The sequence below is a fragment of the Mytilus galloprovincialis genome, chromosome 12 (genome assembly GCF_965363235.1).
Source record: "Mytilus galloprovincialis chromosome 12, xbMytGall1.hap1.1, whole genome shotgun sequence".
NCBI classification, from domain to species: domain Eukaryota; kingdom Metazoa; phylum Mollusca; class Bivalvia; order Mytilida; family Mytilidae; genus Mytilus; species Mytilus galloprovincialis.
The window spans coordinates 62484136-62499219 of NC_134849.1; the positions used below are offsets into that span (position 1 = coordinate 62484136).

The 15084-nt window shown below is 33.8% G+C and overlaps 1 protein-coding gene across 1 annotated transcript in view; it reads left to right on the plus strand.

The window, feature by feature from the left end:
* LOC143053725 (uncharacterized) overlaps nucleotides 1-15084 on the plus strand; it is a 77495-nt gene that overhangs the window by 42384 nt on the left and 20027 nt on the right. The window contains exons 8-9 of the mRNA XM_076226511.1: nucleotides 281-1504; nucleotides 3850-3934. Coding sequence (XP_076082626.1) covers nucleotides 281-1504; nucleotides 3850-3934 — 1309 coding nt within the window. The remainder of the gene's footprint in view (nucleotides 1-280; nucleotides 1505-3849; nucleotides 3935-15084) is intronic.

Below are 15084 nucleotides of genomic sequence, written 5' to 3' on the forward strand. Positions count from 1 at the left end.
AATGATTTTTTAACCGGTAGGGGACTATGTATTGCCATGAAATACTCTTAGAATGCTTGTTAAAATATCAAATGAATCATCAGATTAATTTTCTAAAACATTTCAAGACAGTCAAATCCAAACACAATGTGTTCAGTATCATCTAAAATAGAAACTGTGTTCTTTCAACATGTTCAACAAAAAATACCATATTATATATAAAATCATAGATATAATCTCATTTATAGCACTCATTTATCTATTTTATTGTGGTAAACAAAGAAAATATTGTATTTTGTAGCTTGAGGATGCATGTCGTGAAAACCTTTGGCAGTATACCGAGAATCTGTCAGAAGATGAACGTGGACATATAAGAAGTAATTACTTTATTTCAAATAAAAAAGATGATAACCATGTATTCCTGCAAATACGACAAGACATTTTAAACTTAGCCAGATCAATGAGAACATGGAACACAGATTATCCTTTGAAATTCATTCAGCTGGAACAACGACTGCAAGAGAAGAAGAAGGAGTTACCAATCATTTCCTATCAGGAAATTATGCACATGTCTGCTGCTACTCCAAAACCTCTAAGTGAGGAAGAACTGAGGTTATTCTTGGATTTTCACCACGAAATAAGAGCTTTGGTTTATTTTAAAGATCTTCCAGATTATATTATTTTAGATACGCAATGGTTGTCTGATGCTTTTAAATGTATAGTAACGGCCAAAAAATTTCGAGCTGCCAATGTTAGAAATCAAAAAAGCTGGGAAGAATTTTACCACAGAGGAAAATTACATAAAGAAGTATTAGAAGATATTTTTGAAAATGAGAAAAACATTTTGAATAAACATAAAGACTATATCCTTAACGTAATGGAGAAATTTGATATTGTTATATGCCCAAACAAAAGTGAGGGTTCTGGTGAAAAGCCATGTTACTATGTACCTTGCCTAATTAAAGCAAAACCTGTGCAGGATATTTACAAAATGTTTAAAGTGCCAGAAGATGCCAGTAACAGATCGACATGGTTGTGTTTCAAATTTAAGTTTCTACCGCCACATCTTATGCATCATTTGATTGCTACACTGTGCAGGAAGTATGATATCGCAGAAGTTGCTGTCCCTAAAAATAAGAAACGGCAAATTGCCCTTTTTAAGGATAGTGCAGTCTTTGAGTTACAGAAGACGAAATTGAGAAAATTGCTTGTTTCGACATGTCCAAACTCCATTCAGATTCAGGTTTTGGAATTTGGGAAAGGAATGGAAGAAGGATTGTACAAAAACATTGCTGACTTTGTTCATGTTGTTAAGTTGGAGTTAGAAAATATAATACTTAAAAGATTCAAGATGTCAAATGTTGAATTTGATACAAAATGGGAATGCGGCCTTACAAAACCTGAGTTTGTGACAGGTTGTAATAACTTTAGTGGAGAGAAGATTACAGAATATTTCTGTGAGACATGTATATCACCGCACAAATTTATTGGTGAATGGTCAGAGCAACAAAATAAAGCACTATCTGTAAGTGAAATATTTAAATGTAACATAAACATATTAGCTAGTAACTTTCTCCAAAAACACAATAGGCAAGATGTGTACTTTAATTCAGCATTTAAAAACAGATACATTATTTTATTACTAGGGATTATTGTTCAATGTCATCGATGTCACATCTAACTTATGTCTTAGAATTTAAGGAAGTCAGTTGATTAAGCCTTACTTGTACAATCATTGATATAATAGTATGTTGCTGCATAAGCAACTAAATACTTTGTATTCATGTAAAAATATGACTTCTCACCATTAGTCCTTCTTTAATTATTTTGGATGTTACATTGTCAGTCAGGGATAATTCTAATACATCTCATTTTTATTTATTTACTTGACGATTTAAGAATTGTCAGTCTGGCAGGTACATGTATGACCTAGACCTCATTTGTATGGCTCATTGGCTAATGTTAAATGTCTGTGATTTGCTCTATTTATCAAGTACTATAAGCACTATGTAAACTAATTACTATAGGCATGATAGGTGGTGTATGGAATTATTGTAACGTGTCCGTCTAGCTGGTATCATCTGACCTTATTCTCATTTGTTTGGTTCATAAGTCAAAATTAGATTGTGTTTTTATCTATCATTCAAGTATAATAAGCAAAAGCAACTTTATTTGATGTATGGCATAATTGTAACATGTGCATGTCGGTCTAGCCGGTATCATCTGACCTTGGGCTCATTTTCAATGGTCATTGGTCAATGTTAAGTTGTTGTGTTTTAACTATTTTCAATAACCATCAGATAACTGTCACTTATATTTGATGTATTCAATAGGTGTAAGTGTACATGTGAAAGACCTGGTACATTAATGTCATAAATTAACATATACTGATTGCCATATAACATCATATATCGATTTTGATGCTGCTGCGTATGCGGAGTAGGCATTACGTTTTACCCTTGTTAGACTGTTTATCTGTTTTTACGTCTGTCTGTCCATCCCAAATTCAGTTTATCTGTCTCACTTCTGTTTGTTTCAACGAAATGATATGAGGTTAATAGACAATGCTTACTTCTACCAAACACAGATCAAGTTTGAATTTGGGTTGGGTCACTGATACCGTTCTCGAGTTATGTCCCTTGATAAAGGTCTTATTTAAGTGAACAATATTTCAAATTTGCTGTTATCTGCAATCTAACTTTATTTGGCTTCAACTGAATGTTAAAGAATATATACACAATACTTATTACCATTTACCACCAAGTACAGATCAAGTTGAATTATGGAAGAGTCGCTTTTGCATTTCTTGAGTTATGTCCCTTTGTAAATTTAAGAATTAAGGATATTGCTGTATATGTATAAGCAGGGAAATCTGTGTCCCATCGTCACATTTATTTTTATAAGCATTGGTAGCGGTACTTTAGGAAACATATATGTCATGTATGTCTGAACTACATTTTGTAAACTAATCCTCACCCTAAAACTAAATCTAACATTAACACTAGCCCTATTTCAAACCTACTGAAACTCTAACCTAACCCTATAACCAAATCTGAAACTTTTTTTACGTTCAGGGTCCCATAAAGTTAAAGAAGGCTGTTTGAGTAATTGAAATCATAAATGTATTATAGCACACTTCTGTTTAGGTAAACCATAATAGATATATGATATAACAGAGGTTCATGTAGACTAGGGTCGGTGGTTCTTTCCAGGTGCTCCTGCCTTCTCCACTACTAAATACTGACTGCCACGAATTAGCAAAATAGTGTTAAAAGTGGAGTTAAACATCAATCAATGACAAGGGCAGAAAAGCTTAAGATGTTAGGTTATACCATCATACCATTTTAAATAATACTGTCAGATGACGCCTTTTACGAGTTATTGCCCATAAATGAAAATGTTTACCAATTTTGGTTGATTTTGTGTAACACACACAGAAACAAACTATAAAATAACAATGGCCATTTTCCTGACTTGGTGCAGGACATTTTGAAAATGGTGGTTTGAACCTGGTTTTGTAGCATGCCGAACCTCACGCTTTTATGAAAATGTTAAATATAACATTAAAATGACAACATTACATGACAAGACTACAATACAAAAAAATGGGTGAATATATAGGACAGATAAACACACGGATAATAGCTAACAAACTTTGGTACCAGGTTTAAAATTTAATACGCCAGACTTGCGTTTCGTCCACACAAGAGTAACCAGTGACGCTCGGATGAAAAAAGTTTGAAAGCCAAAACAAGTTCAAAGTTGAAGAACACTGAGGACCAAAAGTTCCAAAAAGTTGTACCCAATACGGCTAGGGTTTTCTGCCTGGGATAAGAACATCCTTATTATTTAGAATAATGCATCTTTCAGGATAAGTATGAGAAGAAACCGGGACAGAGAGGACTTGTCCTGATTGTTAACTTCATGTTCCATGGTGGGACAACTGAGAGAAAAGGTAATTTAAAATCAAAATTTATTCATTGGATCATGTTCCAATCAGTAATTAGTCAAATTGATAGAATGAGATGAATCATGAGAATCATCAAATTTGTTCTTTGACAATATGAATTTTGATTTCTAATATTTATGTTCTGTGAAAAGGATTTCAGGTTGCATTCATTATAATCTGAAAGACAGAAAAAAATCATGAGGGTTCCGCGGAACCCAGTGTCTCGCCTACTTTATGAATCTAATAAATGTTTTAAAAACTTTAACTACAGACTGTATGTACTGTTAACTGGCATAAAAACTTAGTCTATTTCTTAGTAATAATATAAAAAGAAAAGGAATTAAATTTCCTTCCAGATATAAGCATTTGATTATAAACAAGATTCTTTCCAAGTTTGGTACAAATACAGGATATTTTAAGTAAGTTATTAAAAATTTTCAAACTTTAACCACAGTGAATGTTATGTTAACTGGCAGAAAAAAACTTAAAATGTAAATATCTGATAAGCAACCATATTAAACAAAATAAAGCATTGAAGTCTTGGTATTTGTTTAATAATTGACAAAGTTGATACTCACTTTTTCAGTTTAGTAATTTATGATAATGCATGTTTTGAAGTAATTTGGTGTGTTACATTTATCAACAAACTGTAGAGGCAAAAATTATTATTAGACTAGGATCTCTACAAATAAGTCAACATAGTTGATATCTTCAGTCGTCATCTTTAATAGCATAAGCCACACGACAGGTGTCACATGTTAAGCAGGATCAGCTTACCATTCCAAAGCACCAAAGATCATCCCCAGTTTTTGGTGGAAGAAGACTTTGAATTCCTCTGAAATCCTATACTGCCGGCTGTAAAATCATTAAAGCGTCACCAGTACTTTTGCCGTATCCTCTACTGTGCTTTAATATTTTACAACTTCCGTGCCATATCTTGACACCGATGTTTATACACGATCGGTTTCAATAAAATTCAGAATGGAAATGGGGAATGTGCCAGAGAGACAACGACCATATAAAAAGAACAGCAGAAGGTCACCAACAGGTCTTCAATGTAGCGAGAAATTCCCGCACCTGGAGGCGTCCTTCAGCTGGCCCCTAAACAAATATATACTAGTTCAGTGATAGTGAAAACCATACTAATTTCCAAATTGTACACAAGAAACTAAAATTAAAATAATACAAGACTAACAAAGGCCAGAGGCTCCTGACTTGGGACAGGCGCAAAAATGCGGCGGGGTTAAACATGTTTGTGAGATCTCACCTCAAGTTTGTCAAATTACATCTGCATTATTTTTATGATTTTATGAAACAAATGTACAGCTAGATTTGAAAAAAACCATCACTACCGTTAGTGTTATAATTTCTCGTGTTTTAATGTTTTAATGATGATCTACCTTTTTATTGTGTCAATTATAAGATTTCATCTCATCTTACATGTGCGTTATTAATTTACTTGTTTCCGGATTTTTTTAGTCCCCTACCGACAAAGTCGAATGGGACTTTAGGTTTGCACTCCTTCCGTCAGTCTGTTTGTCCGTCTGTTCATCCGTCAGTCCGTCAAATCAGCTTTCCACACTTTTTTCTTCGTTCTTTAACATATTGATTATATATTTGGTATTTAGTTTTATTATGACAAGTTATTGATCAAGTTCGTATTTTGTACTGGTTTGATGATTTAGTTTAGAGTTATCATGGTTCATATCTGATGTTACAGTACTACATTTTGCATGTTAACCCATATTTCTGTACAAAGAGAGATAACTCATTTTTTAAAGACATTCTCTGGTTAAATGTTTGAATTGTTTTTTATTTTGTATAAACTAATTTTCTGAATGCTATATACATTAAAAAAAAATGAAGTGAAAGATAATAATCTATTTTCATTAAGGTATATGTTTCATTAAATTACAGTGTGTATAGACAAAAGTTGTTGACATTATATAAATAAGTTACAAATCTATATTATTTTGTGACAAATGAAAGAAAAAATATCAGGAATGATTAATTATGTTTGATTATAACTTGAAAATAAATATACATTGTATACATCATATCTAATTTTAGAGAACTATTAATCATAACTAATTTTAGAGAACTATTTATCATATCTAATTTTAGAGAACTATTAATCATATCTAATTTTAGAGAACAATTAATCATATCTTATGTTTTCCACACTTTTTTTTTCCAGCATGCTTTAAGATATTGATTGATAAATCAGTTATAGTCCTTGGACTTGAACATTTCACTCTTATAATCAGTTTTCCACACAGTTTTTATACGCCCGTCAAAATTTTGACTTGACGTATTATGGTATACAAATGTCCGGTGTCCGTCCGTCTTTTCGGCGTAAACATGTCGCACCGTAACTTGAGAAAGACTTATCCAAATTTCATGAAACTTTATATAGTTGTTTCTAATGATAGACAAATGATCTGTATACTTTTTGGTGAAAATAAGATTTAAACTTTTTGAGTTACGGCACTTTGTAACTAAAACAGGGGTGTGTTTTTTTTTCACATGTCGCACCGTATCTCAAAAACGTTTCTTGATTATTGCTTAAAACTTTACACACTTCTTAGTTATATTAATCTTAATATCTGTATACTTTTTGGTGATGATTCAAAATTTCATTTTTGAGTTATTGAGTATTTTTGTAAAAAAGGGGGAGGGGTTTTTTACATGTCGTGCCGTATCTCAAAAACGATTTATGATTATTGCTTAAAACTTTACACAACTTCTTTGTTATATTAATCTAAAGATTGTATACTTTTTGGTGATGATTCAAAATTTCATTTTTGAGTTATTGAGTATTTTGTAAAAATGGGGGAGGGGTTTTTTACATGTCGCTTCGTATCTCAGAAACGATTTATGATTATTGCTTAAAACTTTACACACTTCTTTGTTATATTAATCTTAAGATCTGTATACTTGTTGGTGATGATTCAAAATTTCATTTTTGTCGAGCCTGCAACTTTTGTTGCAGAAAGCTCGACATAGGGATAGTCATCCGGCGGCGGCTACGGCGGCGGCGTTAGCTAACTTCTTAAAAGGTTTATATTTTAGAAGGTGAAAGACCTGGATGCTTCATACTTTGTATATAGATGCGTCATGTTAAGAAATTTCCGTCAGTCACATGTCCAATGTCCTTGACCTCATTTTCATGGTTCAGTGACCACTTGAAAAAAAAGTTCCGAATTTTTGTAATGTTGAATTCTCTCTTATTATAAGTAATAGGATAACTATATTTGGTATGTGCGTACCTTGCAAGGTCCTCATGCCCGTCAGACAGTTTTCACTTGACCTCGACCTCATTTCATGGATCAGTGAACAAGGTTAAGTTTTGGTGATCAAGTCCATATCTCAGATACTAGCAGCAATAGGGCTAGTATATTTGGTGTATGGAAGGACTGGAAGGTGTACATGTCCAACTGGCAGGTGTCATCTGACCTTGACCTCATTTTCATGGTTCAGTGGTTATAGTTAAGTTTTTGTGTTTTGGTCTGTTTTTCTCATACTTTATGCAATAGGTGTACTATATCTGTTGTATGGAATGATTGTAAGGTGTACATGTCTAGCGGGCAGATTTCATCTGACCTTGACCTCATTTTCATGGTTCAGTGGTCAAAGTTAAGTTTTTAAGTTTTGGTCTTTTTATCTAATATTATATACCAAAGGTCAACTATATTTGGTGTATGGAAATATATTATGATCTATATGTCAGTCCCGCAGGTTTTATTTGACCATGACCTCAATTGCACAGTTCATTGCACAGTGTTAAGTTTTTATGTTTTGGTCTATTTTTTGTCGAGCCTGCAACTTTTGTTGCAGAAAGCTCGACATAGGGATAGTGATCCGGCGGCGGCAACGGCGGCGGCTACGGCGGCGGCTACGGCGGCGGCGTTAGCTAACTTCTTAAAAGGTTTATATTTTGGAAGGTGAAAGACCTGGATGCTTCATACTTTGTATATAGATGCCTCATGTTATGAAGTTTCCGTCAGTCACATGTCCAATGTCCTTGACCTCATTTTCATGGTTCAGTGACCACTTGAAAAAAAAGTTCAGAATTTTTGTAATGTTGAATTCTCTCTTATTATAAGTAATAGGGTAACTATATTTGGTATGTGCGTACATTGCAAGGTCCTCATGCCCGTCAGACAGTTTTCACTTGACCTCGACCTCATTTCATGGATCAGTGAACAAGGTTAAGTTTTGGTGGTCAAGTCTATATCTCAGATACTATAAGCAATAAGGCTAGTATATTTGGTGTATGGAAGGACTGGAAGGTGTACATGTCCAACTGGCAGGTGTCATCTGACCTTGACCTCATTTTCATGGTTCAGTGGTTATAGTTAAGTTTTTGTGTTTTGGTCGGTTTTTCTCATACTTTATGCAATAGGTCTACTATATTTGTTGTATGGAATGATTGTAAGGTGTACATGTCTAGCGGGCAGATGTCATCTGAACTCGACCTCATTTTCATGGTTCAGTGGTCAAAGTTAAGTTTTTAAGTTTTGGTCTTTTTATCTAATATTATATGCCAAAGGTCAATTATATTTGGTGTATGGAAATATATTATGATCTATATGTCAGTCCCGCAGGTTTATTTGACCATGACCTCAATTGCACGGTTCATTGCACAGTGTTAAGTTTTTGTGTTTTGGGCTATTTTTCTTACTAAAACTATAAGTAATAGGTCAACTATATTTGTTGTATGGAAGCTTTGTTAGCTGTACATGTCTGCCTGGCATGGTTCATCTGACCTTGACCTTATTTTCATGGTTCATTGGTCTTTGTTTAGCTATCTTGGTTAATGTTAAGTTTATGTGACAGTTGTAATAAAGCTTTATACTTAGGACTATCAACATAATTTCAATGATTAGTAAAGAAGGCGAGACATTTCAGTGTGTGCACTCTTGTCTTAAACTATAAGTAATAGGTCAACTATATTTGTTGTATGGAAGCTTTGTTAGCTGCACATGTCTGCCTGGCATGGTTCATCTGACCTTGACCTAATTTTCATGGTTCATTGGTCTTTGTTTAGCTATCTTGGTTAATGTTAAGTTTATGTGACAGTTGTAATAAAGCTTTATACTTAGGACTATCAACATAATATCAATGATTAGTAAAGAAGGCGAGACATTTCAGTGTGTGCACTCTTGTTGAGTTATTGAGTATTTTGTAAAAAAGGGGGAGTTTTTTTTTACATGTCATGCCGTATCTCAAAAACGATTTATGATTATTGCTTAAAACTGTACACACTTCTTTGCTATACTAATTTAAAGATCTGTATACTTTTTGGTTTGATTCAAAATTTTATTTTAGTGATATTTGTAAAAAAAAAAAAACAGGGGGGGATGGGGTGGTTTCACATGTCCCGCCGTGTCTCAAAAACAATAAATGGTTATTGCTTATAACTTCCTTAGAAACTATTTATGATTATTGCATAAAACTTCCACACAAATCGTCGGGCGTATCATGCGCTCATGGAGCAGCTGTTTATTAGTCATGCTTGAAGATATTGACTTGATATTTTCTTTTTGTTTACACCATGACAAGTTATAGAACAAATTATCATTTTTGTTCTAGTATAATGAATAATGCCATGCAATACTCTCAGAATGCTTGTTTAAAGTAGATTTGGTAGTACGCACGCGTTAATTACAATCAGAAATCAGCGGCCTCTATCCATTGCCTTTCCTTGTCGGAGTAATCGGAATGTAACAACTCGATTATTCTGGTTAATCTACGTTGGTGACGTATCTGTGCATGTACAAACATGGGAAATTTAACTGTGCATCCGAAAGTTTCAAGAAAATGATAATCTGAATTTTCATTAATTCAAACAATGCATCTTATGTTAATTTCATGTATTTACGCCGAGAGTACGACTTCAACTCAATGATTCTTTACAAAAATACACAGATTTAGTTGTTCCGTCTGTATTCAGATCTTTAAAGCATATCAGTCATATTCCAGTTATATAAAACATGCGGTTTTTAAAAAAATGAAAGTTTGAGTATTTCAGTATGTTATTGCGATAATAAAGAGTCAAAAGCACTCGTAAATAGTTATCAAAGGTACCAGGATTATAATTTAGTACGCCAGACGCGCGTTTCGTCTACATAAGACTCATCAGTGACGCTCAAATCAAAAATATTTTTAAACCCAAACAAGTACAAAGTTGAAGAGCATTGAGGATCCAAAATTCCAAAAAGTTGTGCCAAATACGGCTAAGGTAATCTATGCCTGGGATAAGAAAATCCTTAGTTTTTCAAAAAGTTCAAAGTTTTGTATACAGAAAATTTATAAAAATGACCACATTATTGATATTCATGTCAACACCAAAGTGTTGACTACTGGGCTGGTGATACCCTCGGGGACGAAACGTCCACCAGCAGTGGCATCGACCCAGTGGTGTAAATAGTTATCAAAGGTACCAGGATTATAATTTAGTACGCCAGACGCGCGTTTCGTCTACATAAGACTCATCAGTGACGCTCAAATCAAAAATATTTTTAAACCCAAACAAGTACAAAGTTGAAGAGCATTGAGGATCCAAAATTCCAAAAAGTTGTGCCAAATACGGCTAAGGTAATCTATGCCTGGGATAAGAAAATCCTTAGTTTTTCAAAAAGTTCAAAGTTTTGTATACAGAAAATTTATAAAAATGACCACATTATTGATATTCATGTCAACACCAAAGTGTTGACTACTGGGCTGGTGATACCCTCGGGGACGAAACGTCCACCAGCAGTGGCATCGACCCAGTGGTGTAAATAGTTATCAAAGGTACCAGGATTATAATTTAGTACGCCAGACGCGCGTTTCGTCTACATAAGACTCATCAGTGACGCTCAAATCAAAAATATTTTTAAACCCAAACAAGTACAAAGTTGAAGAGCATTGAGGATCCAAAATTCCAAAAAGTTGTGCCAAATACGGCTAAGGTAATCTATGCCTGGGATAAGAAAATCCTTAGTTTTTCAAAAAGTTCAAAGTTTTGTATACAGAAAATTTATAAAAATGACCACATTATTGATATTCATGTCAACACCAAAGTGTTGACTACTGGGCTGGTGATACCCTCGGGGACGAAACGTCCACCAGCAGTGGCATCGACCCAGTGGTGTAAATAGTTATCAAAGGTACCAGGATTATAATTTAGTACGCCAGACGCGCGTTTCGTCTACATAAGACTCATCAGTGACGCTCAAATCAAAAATATTTTTAAACCCAAACAAGTACAAAGTTGAAGAGCATTGAGGATCCAAAATTCCAAAAAGTTGTGCCAAATACGGCTAAGGTAATCTATGCCTGGGATAAGAAAATCCTTAGTTTTTCAAAAAGTTCAAAGTTTTGTATACAGAAAATTTATAAAAATGACCACATTATTGATATTCATGTCAACACCAAAGTGTTGACTACTGGGCTGGTGATACCCTCGGGGACGAAACGTCCACCAGCAGTGGCATCGACCCAGTGGTGTAAATAGTTATCAAAGGTACCAGGATTATAATTTAGTACGCCAGACGCGCGTTTCGTCTACATAAGACTCATCAGTGACGCTCAAATCAAAAATATTTTTAAGCCTGCTCCTGCGTTACGCTTCAAACGATGCACTGTCAGTTGACATAAATATCAATGTACGAACTGATTTCAGTTGACGGAATCCATATCAAAAGTATGTAGTGTTAAATTGTCAGTCATTGTTAGAATGTCCCCAATGAAAGCAAATTTACAGATCTAACATTGATGGGTTGATGTTTAGACGAGTTGTATATACATTATGTACACAGCCATGTATCACCATCATTGATGGCGATCCGATGGATACATCTGTTGTAGGGTTGTCACTGACTCAGACGTACTTATGAATATAATTATTTTCTGTGACTGTATCTTACATTAATATGTAGGATCCTTTACTATAGATAATTTAGCTGATCTGTAAACAATAACATCTTCATGGCTTATATATCATGTACTGTAGTACGCCGCTAGATTAAAACTGACGTGGAAAGGTAAAACATGCCCACCGAAAGCTCTTTTTTTGAGAGCCCAGGTGGTCGTGTGGTCTAGCGGGACGGCTGCAGTGCAGGCGATTTGGTGTCACGATATCACAGTAGCATGGGTTCGAGTCCCGGCGAGGGAAGAACCAAAAATTTGCGAAAGCAAATTTACAGATCTAACATTGTTGGGTTGATGTTTAGACGAGTTGTATATATATATATTGAGCATTTTTCAATAAATATATATGTTTATAATGAGAAAAGCAAGTAACTGTGAACAACTATTAGAATTCATGATTATCTGATTCATGTTAGTGTTAGATGTCAGATCAAGTTTGAATTTTGGTGGTGTCGCTTTAACCGTTCTAGAGTTATGCCCCTTTACAAATGGAATAAATGTGCCTCGTCTAGCACAGCTGGATACGACCGCAGAGGTCAAACCCTGAACATTTGGGGCAAAACTGGACACAATATTCGCGCTTGATAAAGGTCTGAATTTGGATTGTAATTAAATATTTGACACATAATAGGTTTCTGAAACAGAATAACTGTAGTCAAAGAACTTAGAACTGGTTATATAATTTGAATTTATCTCCAATTTTTTGCTTTTGTGCAATACACTTTGCTGTTTCGAATTGACCCCCCACCCCACCCCCCAAAAAATAATAATACCCCCCTTTTTTGGCTTTTGTGCAATACACTTGGCTGTTTTGAATTGACCCCCCAAAAACAAATGTTTCCCCCTCCCCTATTTTTTACCAAAATATGGTAATTTTCTCAATTCACTTTTCCAATGGAGTTTCGTTGCTACCAAAATTACCCATTTAAAAATACATCATCAAAGTCTTAAAATAGAAACTGCGATACATAATCATGTCTAATAAATAAAGGCAACCATAGTGTACCGTAAATTCATAAATCCAGTGAGAAAAAACAAATCCGGGTTGTAAACAAAAACTGAGGGAAACACATCAAATATAAGAGGAGAACTACGACACAACAGAAACACAACATTAAAATATAACACCCACAGAAACCTAAAATTAATATTCCTTAATCAGCATTTTAATGGGCACAGTTTTAAACATGTTAAAGGGGCACTAGCTACGAGATATATAAAAAATCCAAAGTTTATTTTTTTTTTGTTCAATCAGTAATGACAGCTAGTGAAATAGTGAAATAACAATTTGCTTTTTGCAGCCAAAAAGGTTCAATTTTGTCAAATTACGCTAAGAAACATTGATAATTAGTTATTCGCTTGCAAGTGAATGAGTCGACCTCTTTAAATCCGTATTCATATGAACTTCAATTTAACCCCTAGCTAAAGATTGACAACGCACGCATTGTACGTGTACTGGTTATTTAAAGAAAAAAGAATGTCAACAATGAAAGTGAAACTACGGTCAATCATTTGATTACTAATTCGATGCACATAAAATCATTCTAATACGGTTAAAAGCAATGAGAAACATCTATTTTTATACGACCGCAAAAATTTTAATTTTTTGGTCGTATATTGCTATCACGTTGGCGTCGTCGTCGTCGTCGTCCGAATACTATTAGTTTTCGCACTCTAACTTTAGTAAAAGTGAATAGAAATCAATGAAATTTTAACACAAGGTTTATGACCACAAAAGGAAGGTTGGGATTGATTTTGGAAGTTTTGGTCCCAACATTTTAGGAATTAGGGGCCAAAAAGGGCCCAAATAAGCATTTTCTTGGTTTTCGCACTATAACTTTAGTTTAAGTGAATAGAAATATATGAAATTTTGACACAAGGTTTATGACCACAAAAGGACGGTTGGGATTGATTTTGGGAGTTTTGGTTCCAACAGTTTAGGAATTAAGGGCCAAAAAAGGGCCCAAATAAGCATTATTCTTGGTTTTCGCACAATAACTTTAGTATAAGTAAATAGAAATCAATGAAATTTAGACACAAGGTTTATGACCACAAAAGGAAGGTTGGGTTTGATTTTGGGAGTTTTGGTCCTAACAGTTTAGGAATAAGGGGCCCAAAGTGTCTAAAATTGAACTTTGTGTGATTTCATCAAAAATTGAATAATTGGGGTTCTTTGATATGCCGAATCTAACTATGTATGTAGATTCTTAATTTTTGGTCCCGTTTTCAAATTAGTCTACATTAAGGTCCAAAGGGTCCAAAATTAAACTTAGTTTGATTTTAACATAAATTGAATCCTTTGGGTTCTTTGATATGCTGAATTTAAAAACTTTGATTTTTAATTATTGGCCTAGTTTTCAAGTTGGTCCAGATGGGGGTCCAAAATTAAACTTTGTTTGATTTCATCAAAAATTGAATAAATGGGTTCTTTGATATGCCAAATCTAACTGTGAATGTAGATTCTTAATTTTTGGTCCAGTTTTCAAATTGGTCTACATTAAGGTCCAAAGGGTCCAATATTAAACTAAGTTTGATTTTAACAAAAATTTGAATTCATGGGCTTATTTGATATGCTTTATCTAAATATGTACTTTGATTTTTGATTATGGGCCCAGTTTTCAAGTTGGTCCAAATCAGGATTCCATATCAAGTATTGTGCAATAGCAAGAAATTTTCAATTGCACAGTATTGCACAATAGCAAGAAATATCCAATTGCACAATATTGTGCAATAGCAATTAATGTTCAATTGGAGTTATCTTTCTTTGTATAGAATAGTAGTTTATAATATATGTTGGAAATTTGCCAGACATGACTATGATGTCATTTTCTATTTTTATTTGCCAATTATAACTTTATGTAAATAACTTCATTGGAAATTTGCCAATATAAAATGTTGCTGATGAAGCTTTTTTTCCTTATCTTATCTAAAATGTTTTTAGATAATGTATGTTGGACATTTGCCAGACATGACTATGATGTCATTTTCTATTTTTATTTGCAAATAACTTTATGTAAATAACTTCATTGGAAATTTGCCAATATGAAATGTTGCTGATGAAGTTTTTTTATTGTTTTATACAATAAACAATGTATATTCACTTTTACTACCAACCAATCTTTACCAATCAGTGATAACAAGCACTTTATTTTACATTTTAATATCTTATGATGTATTTAAAAGAGTAGTTATTGTTGCAAACTCCATTAGAAATTTGAATTGATATCAGTTTTGGAAAA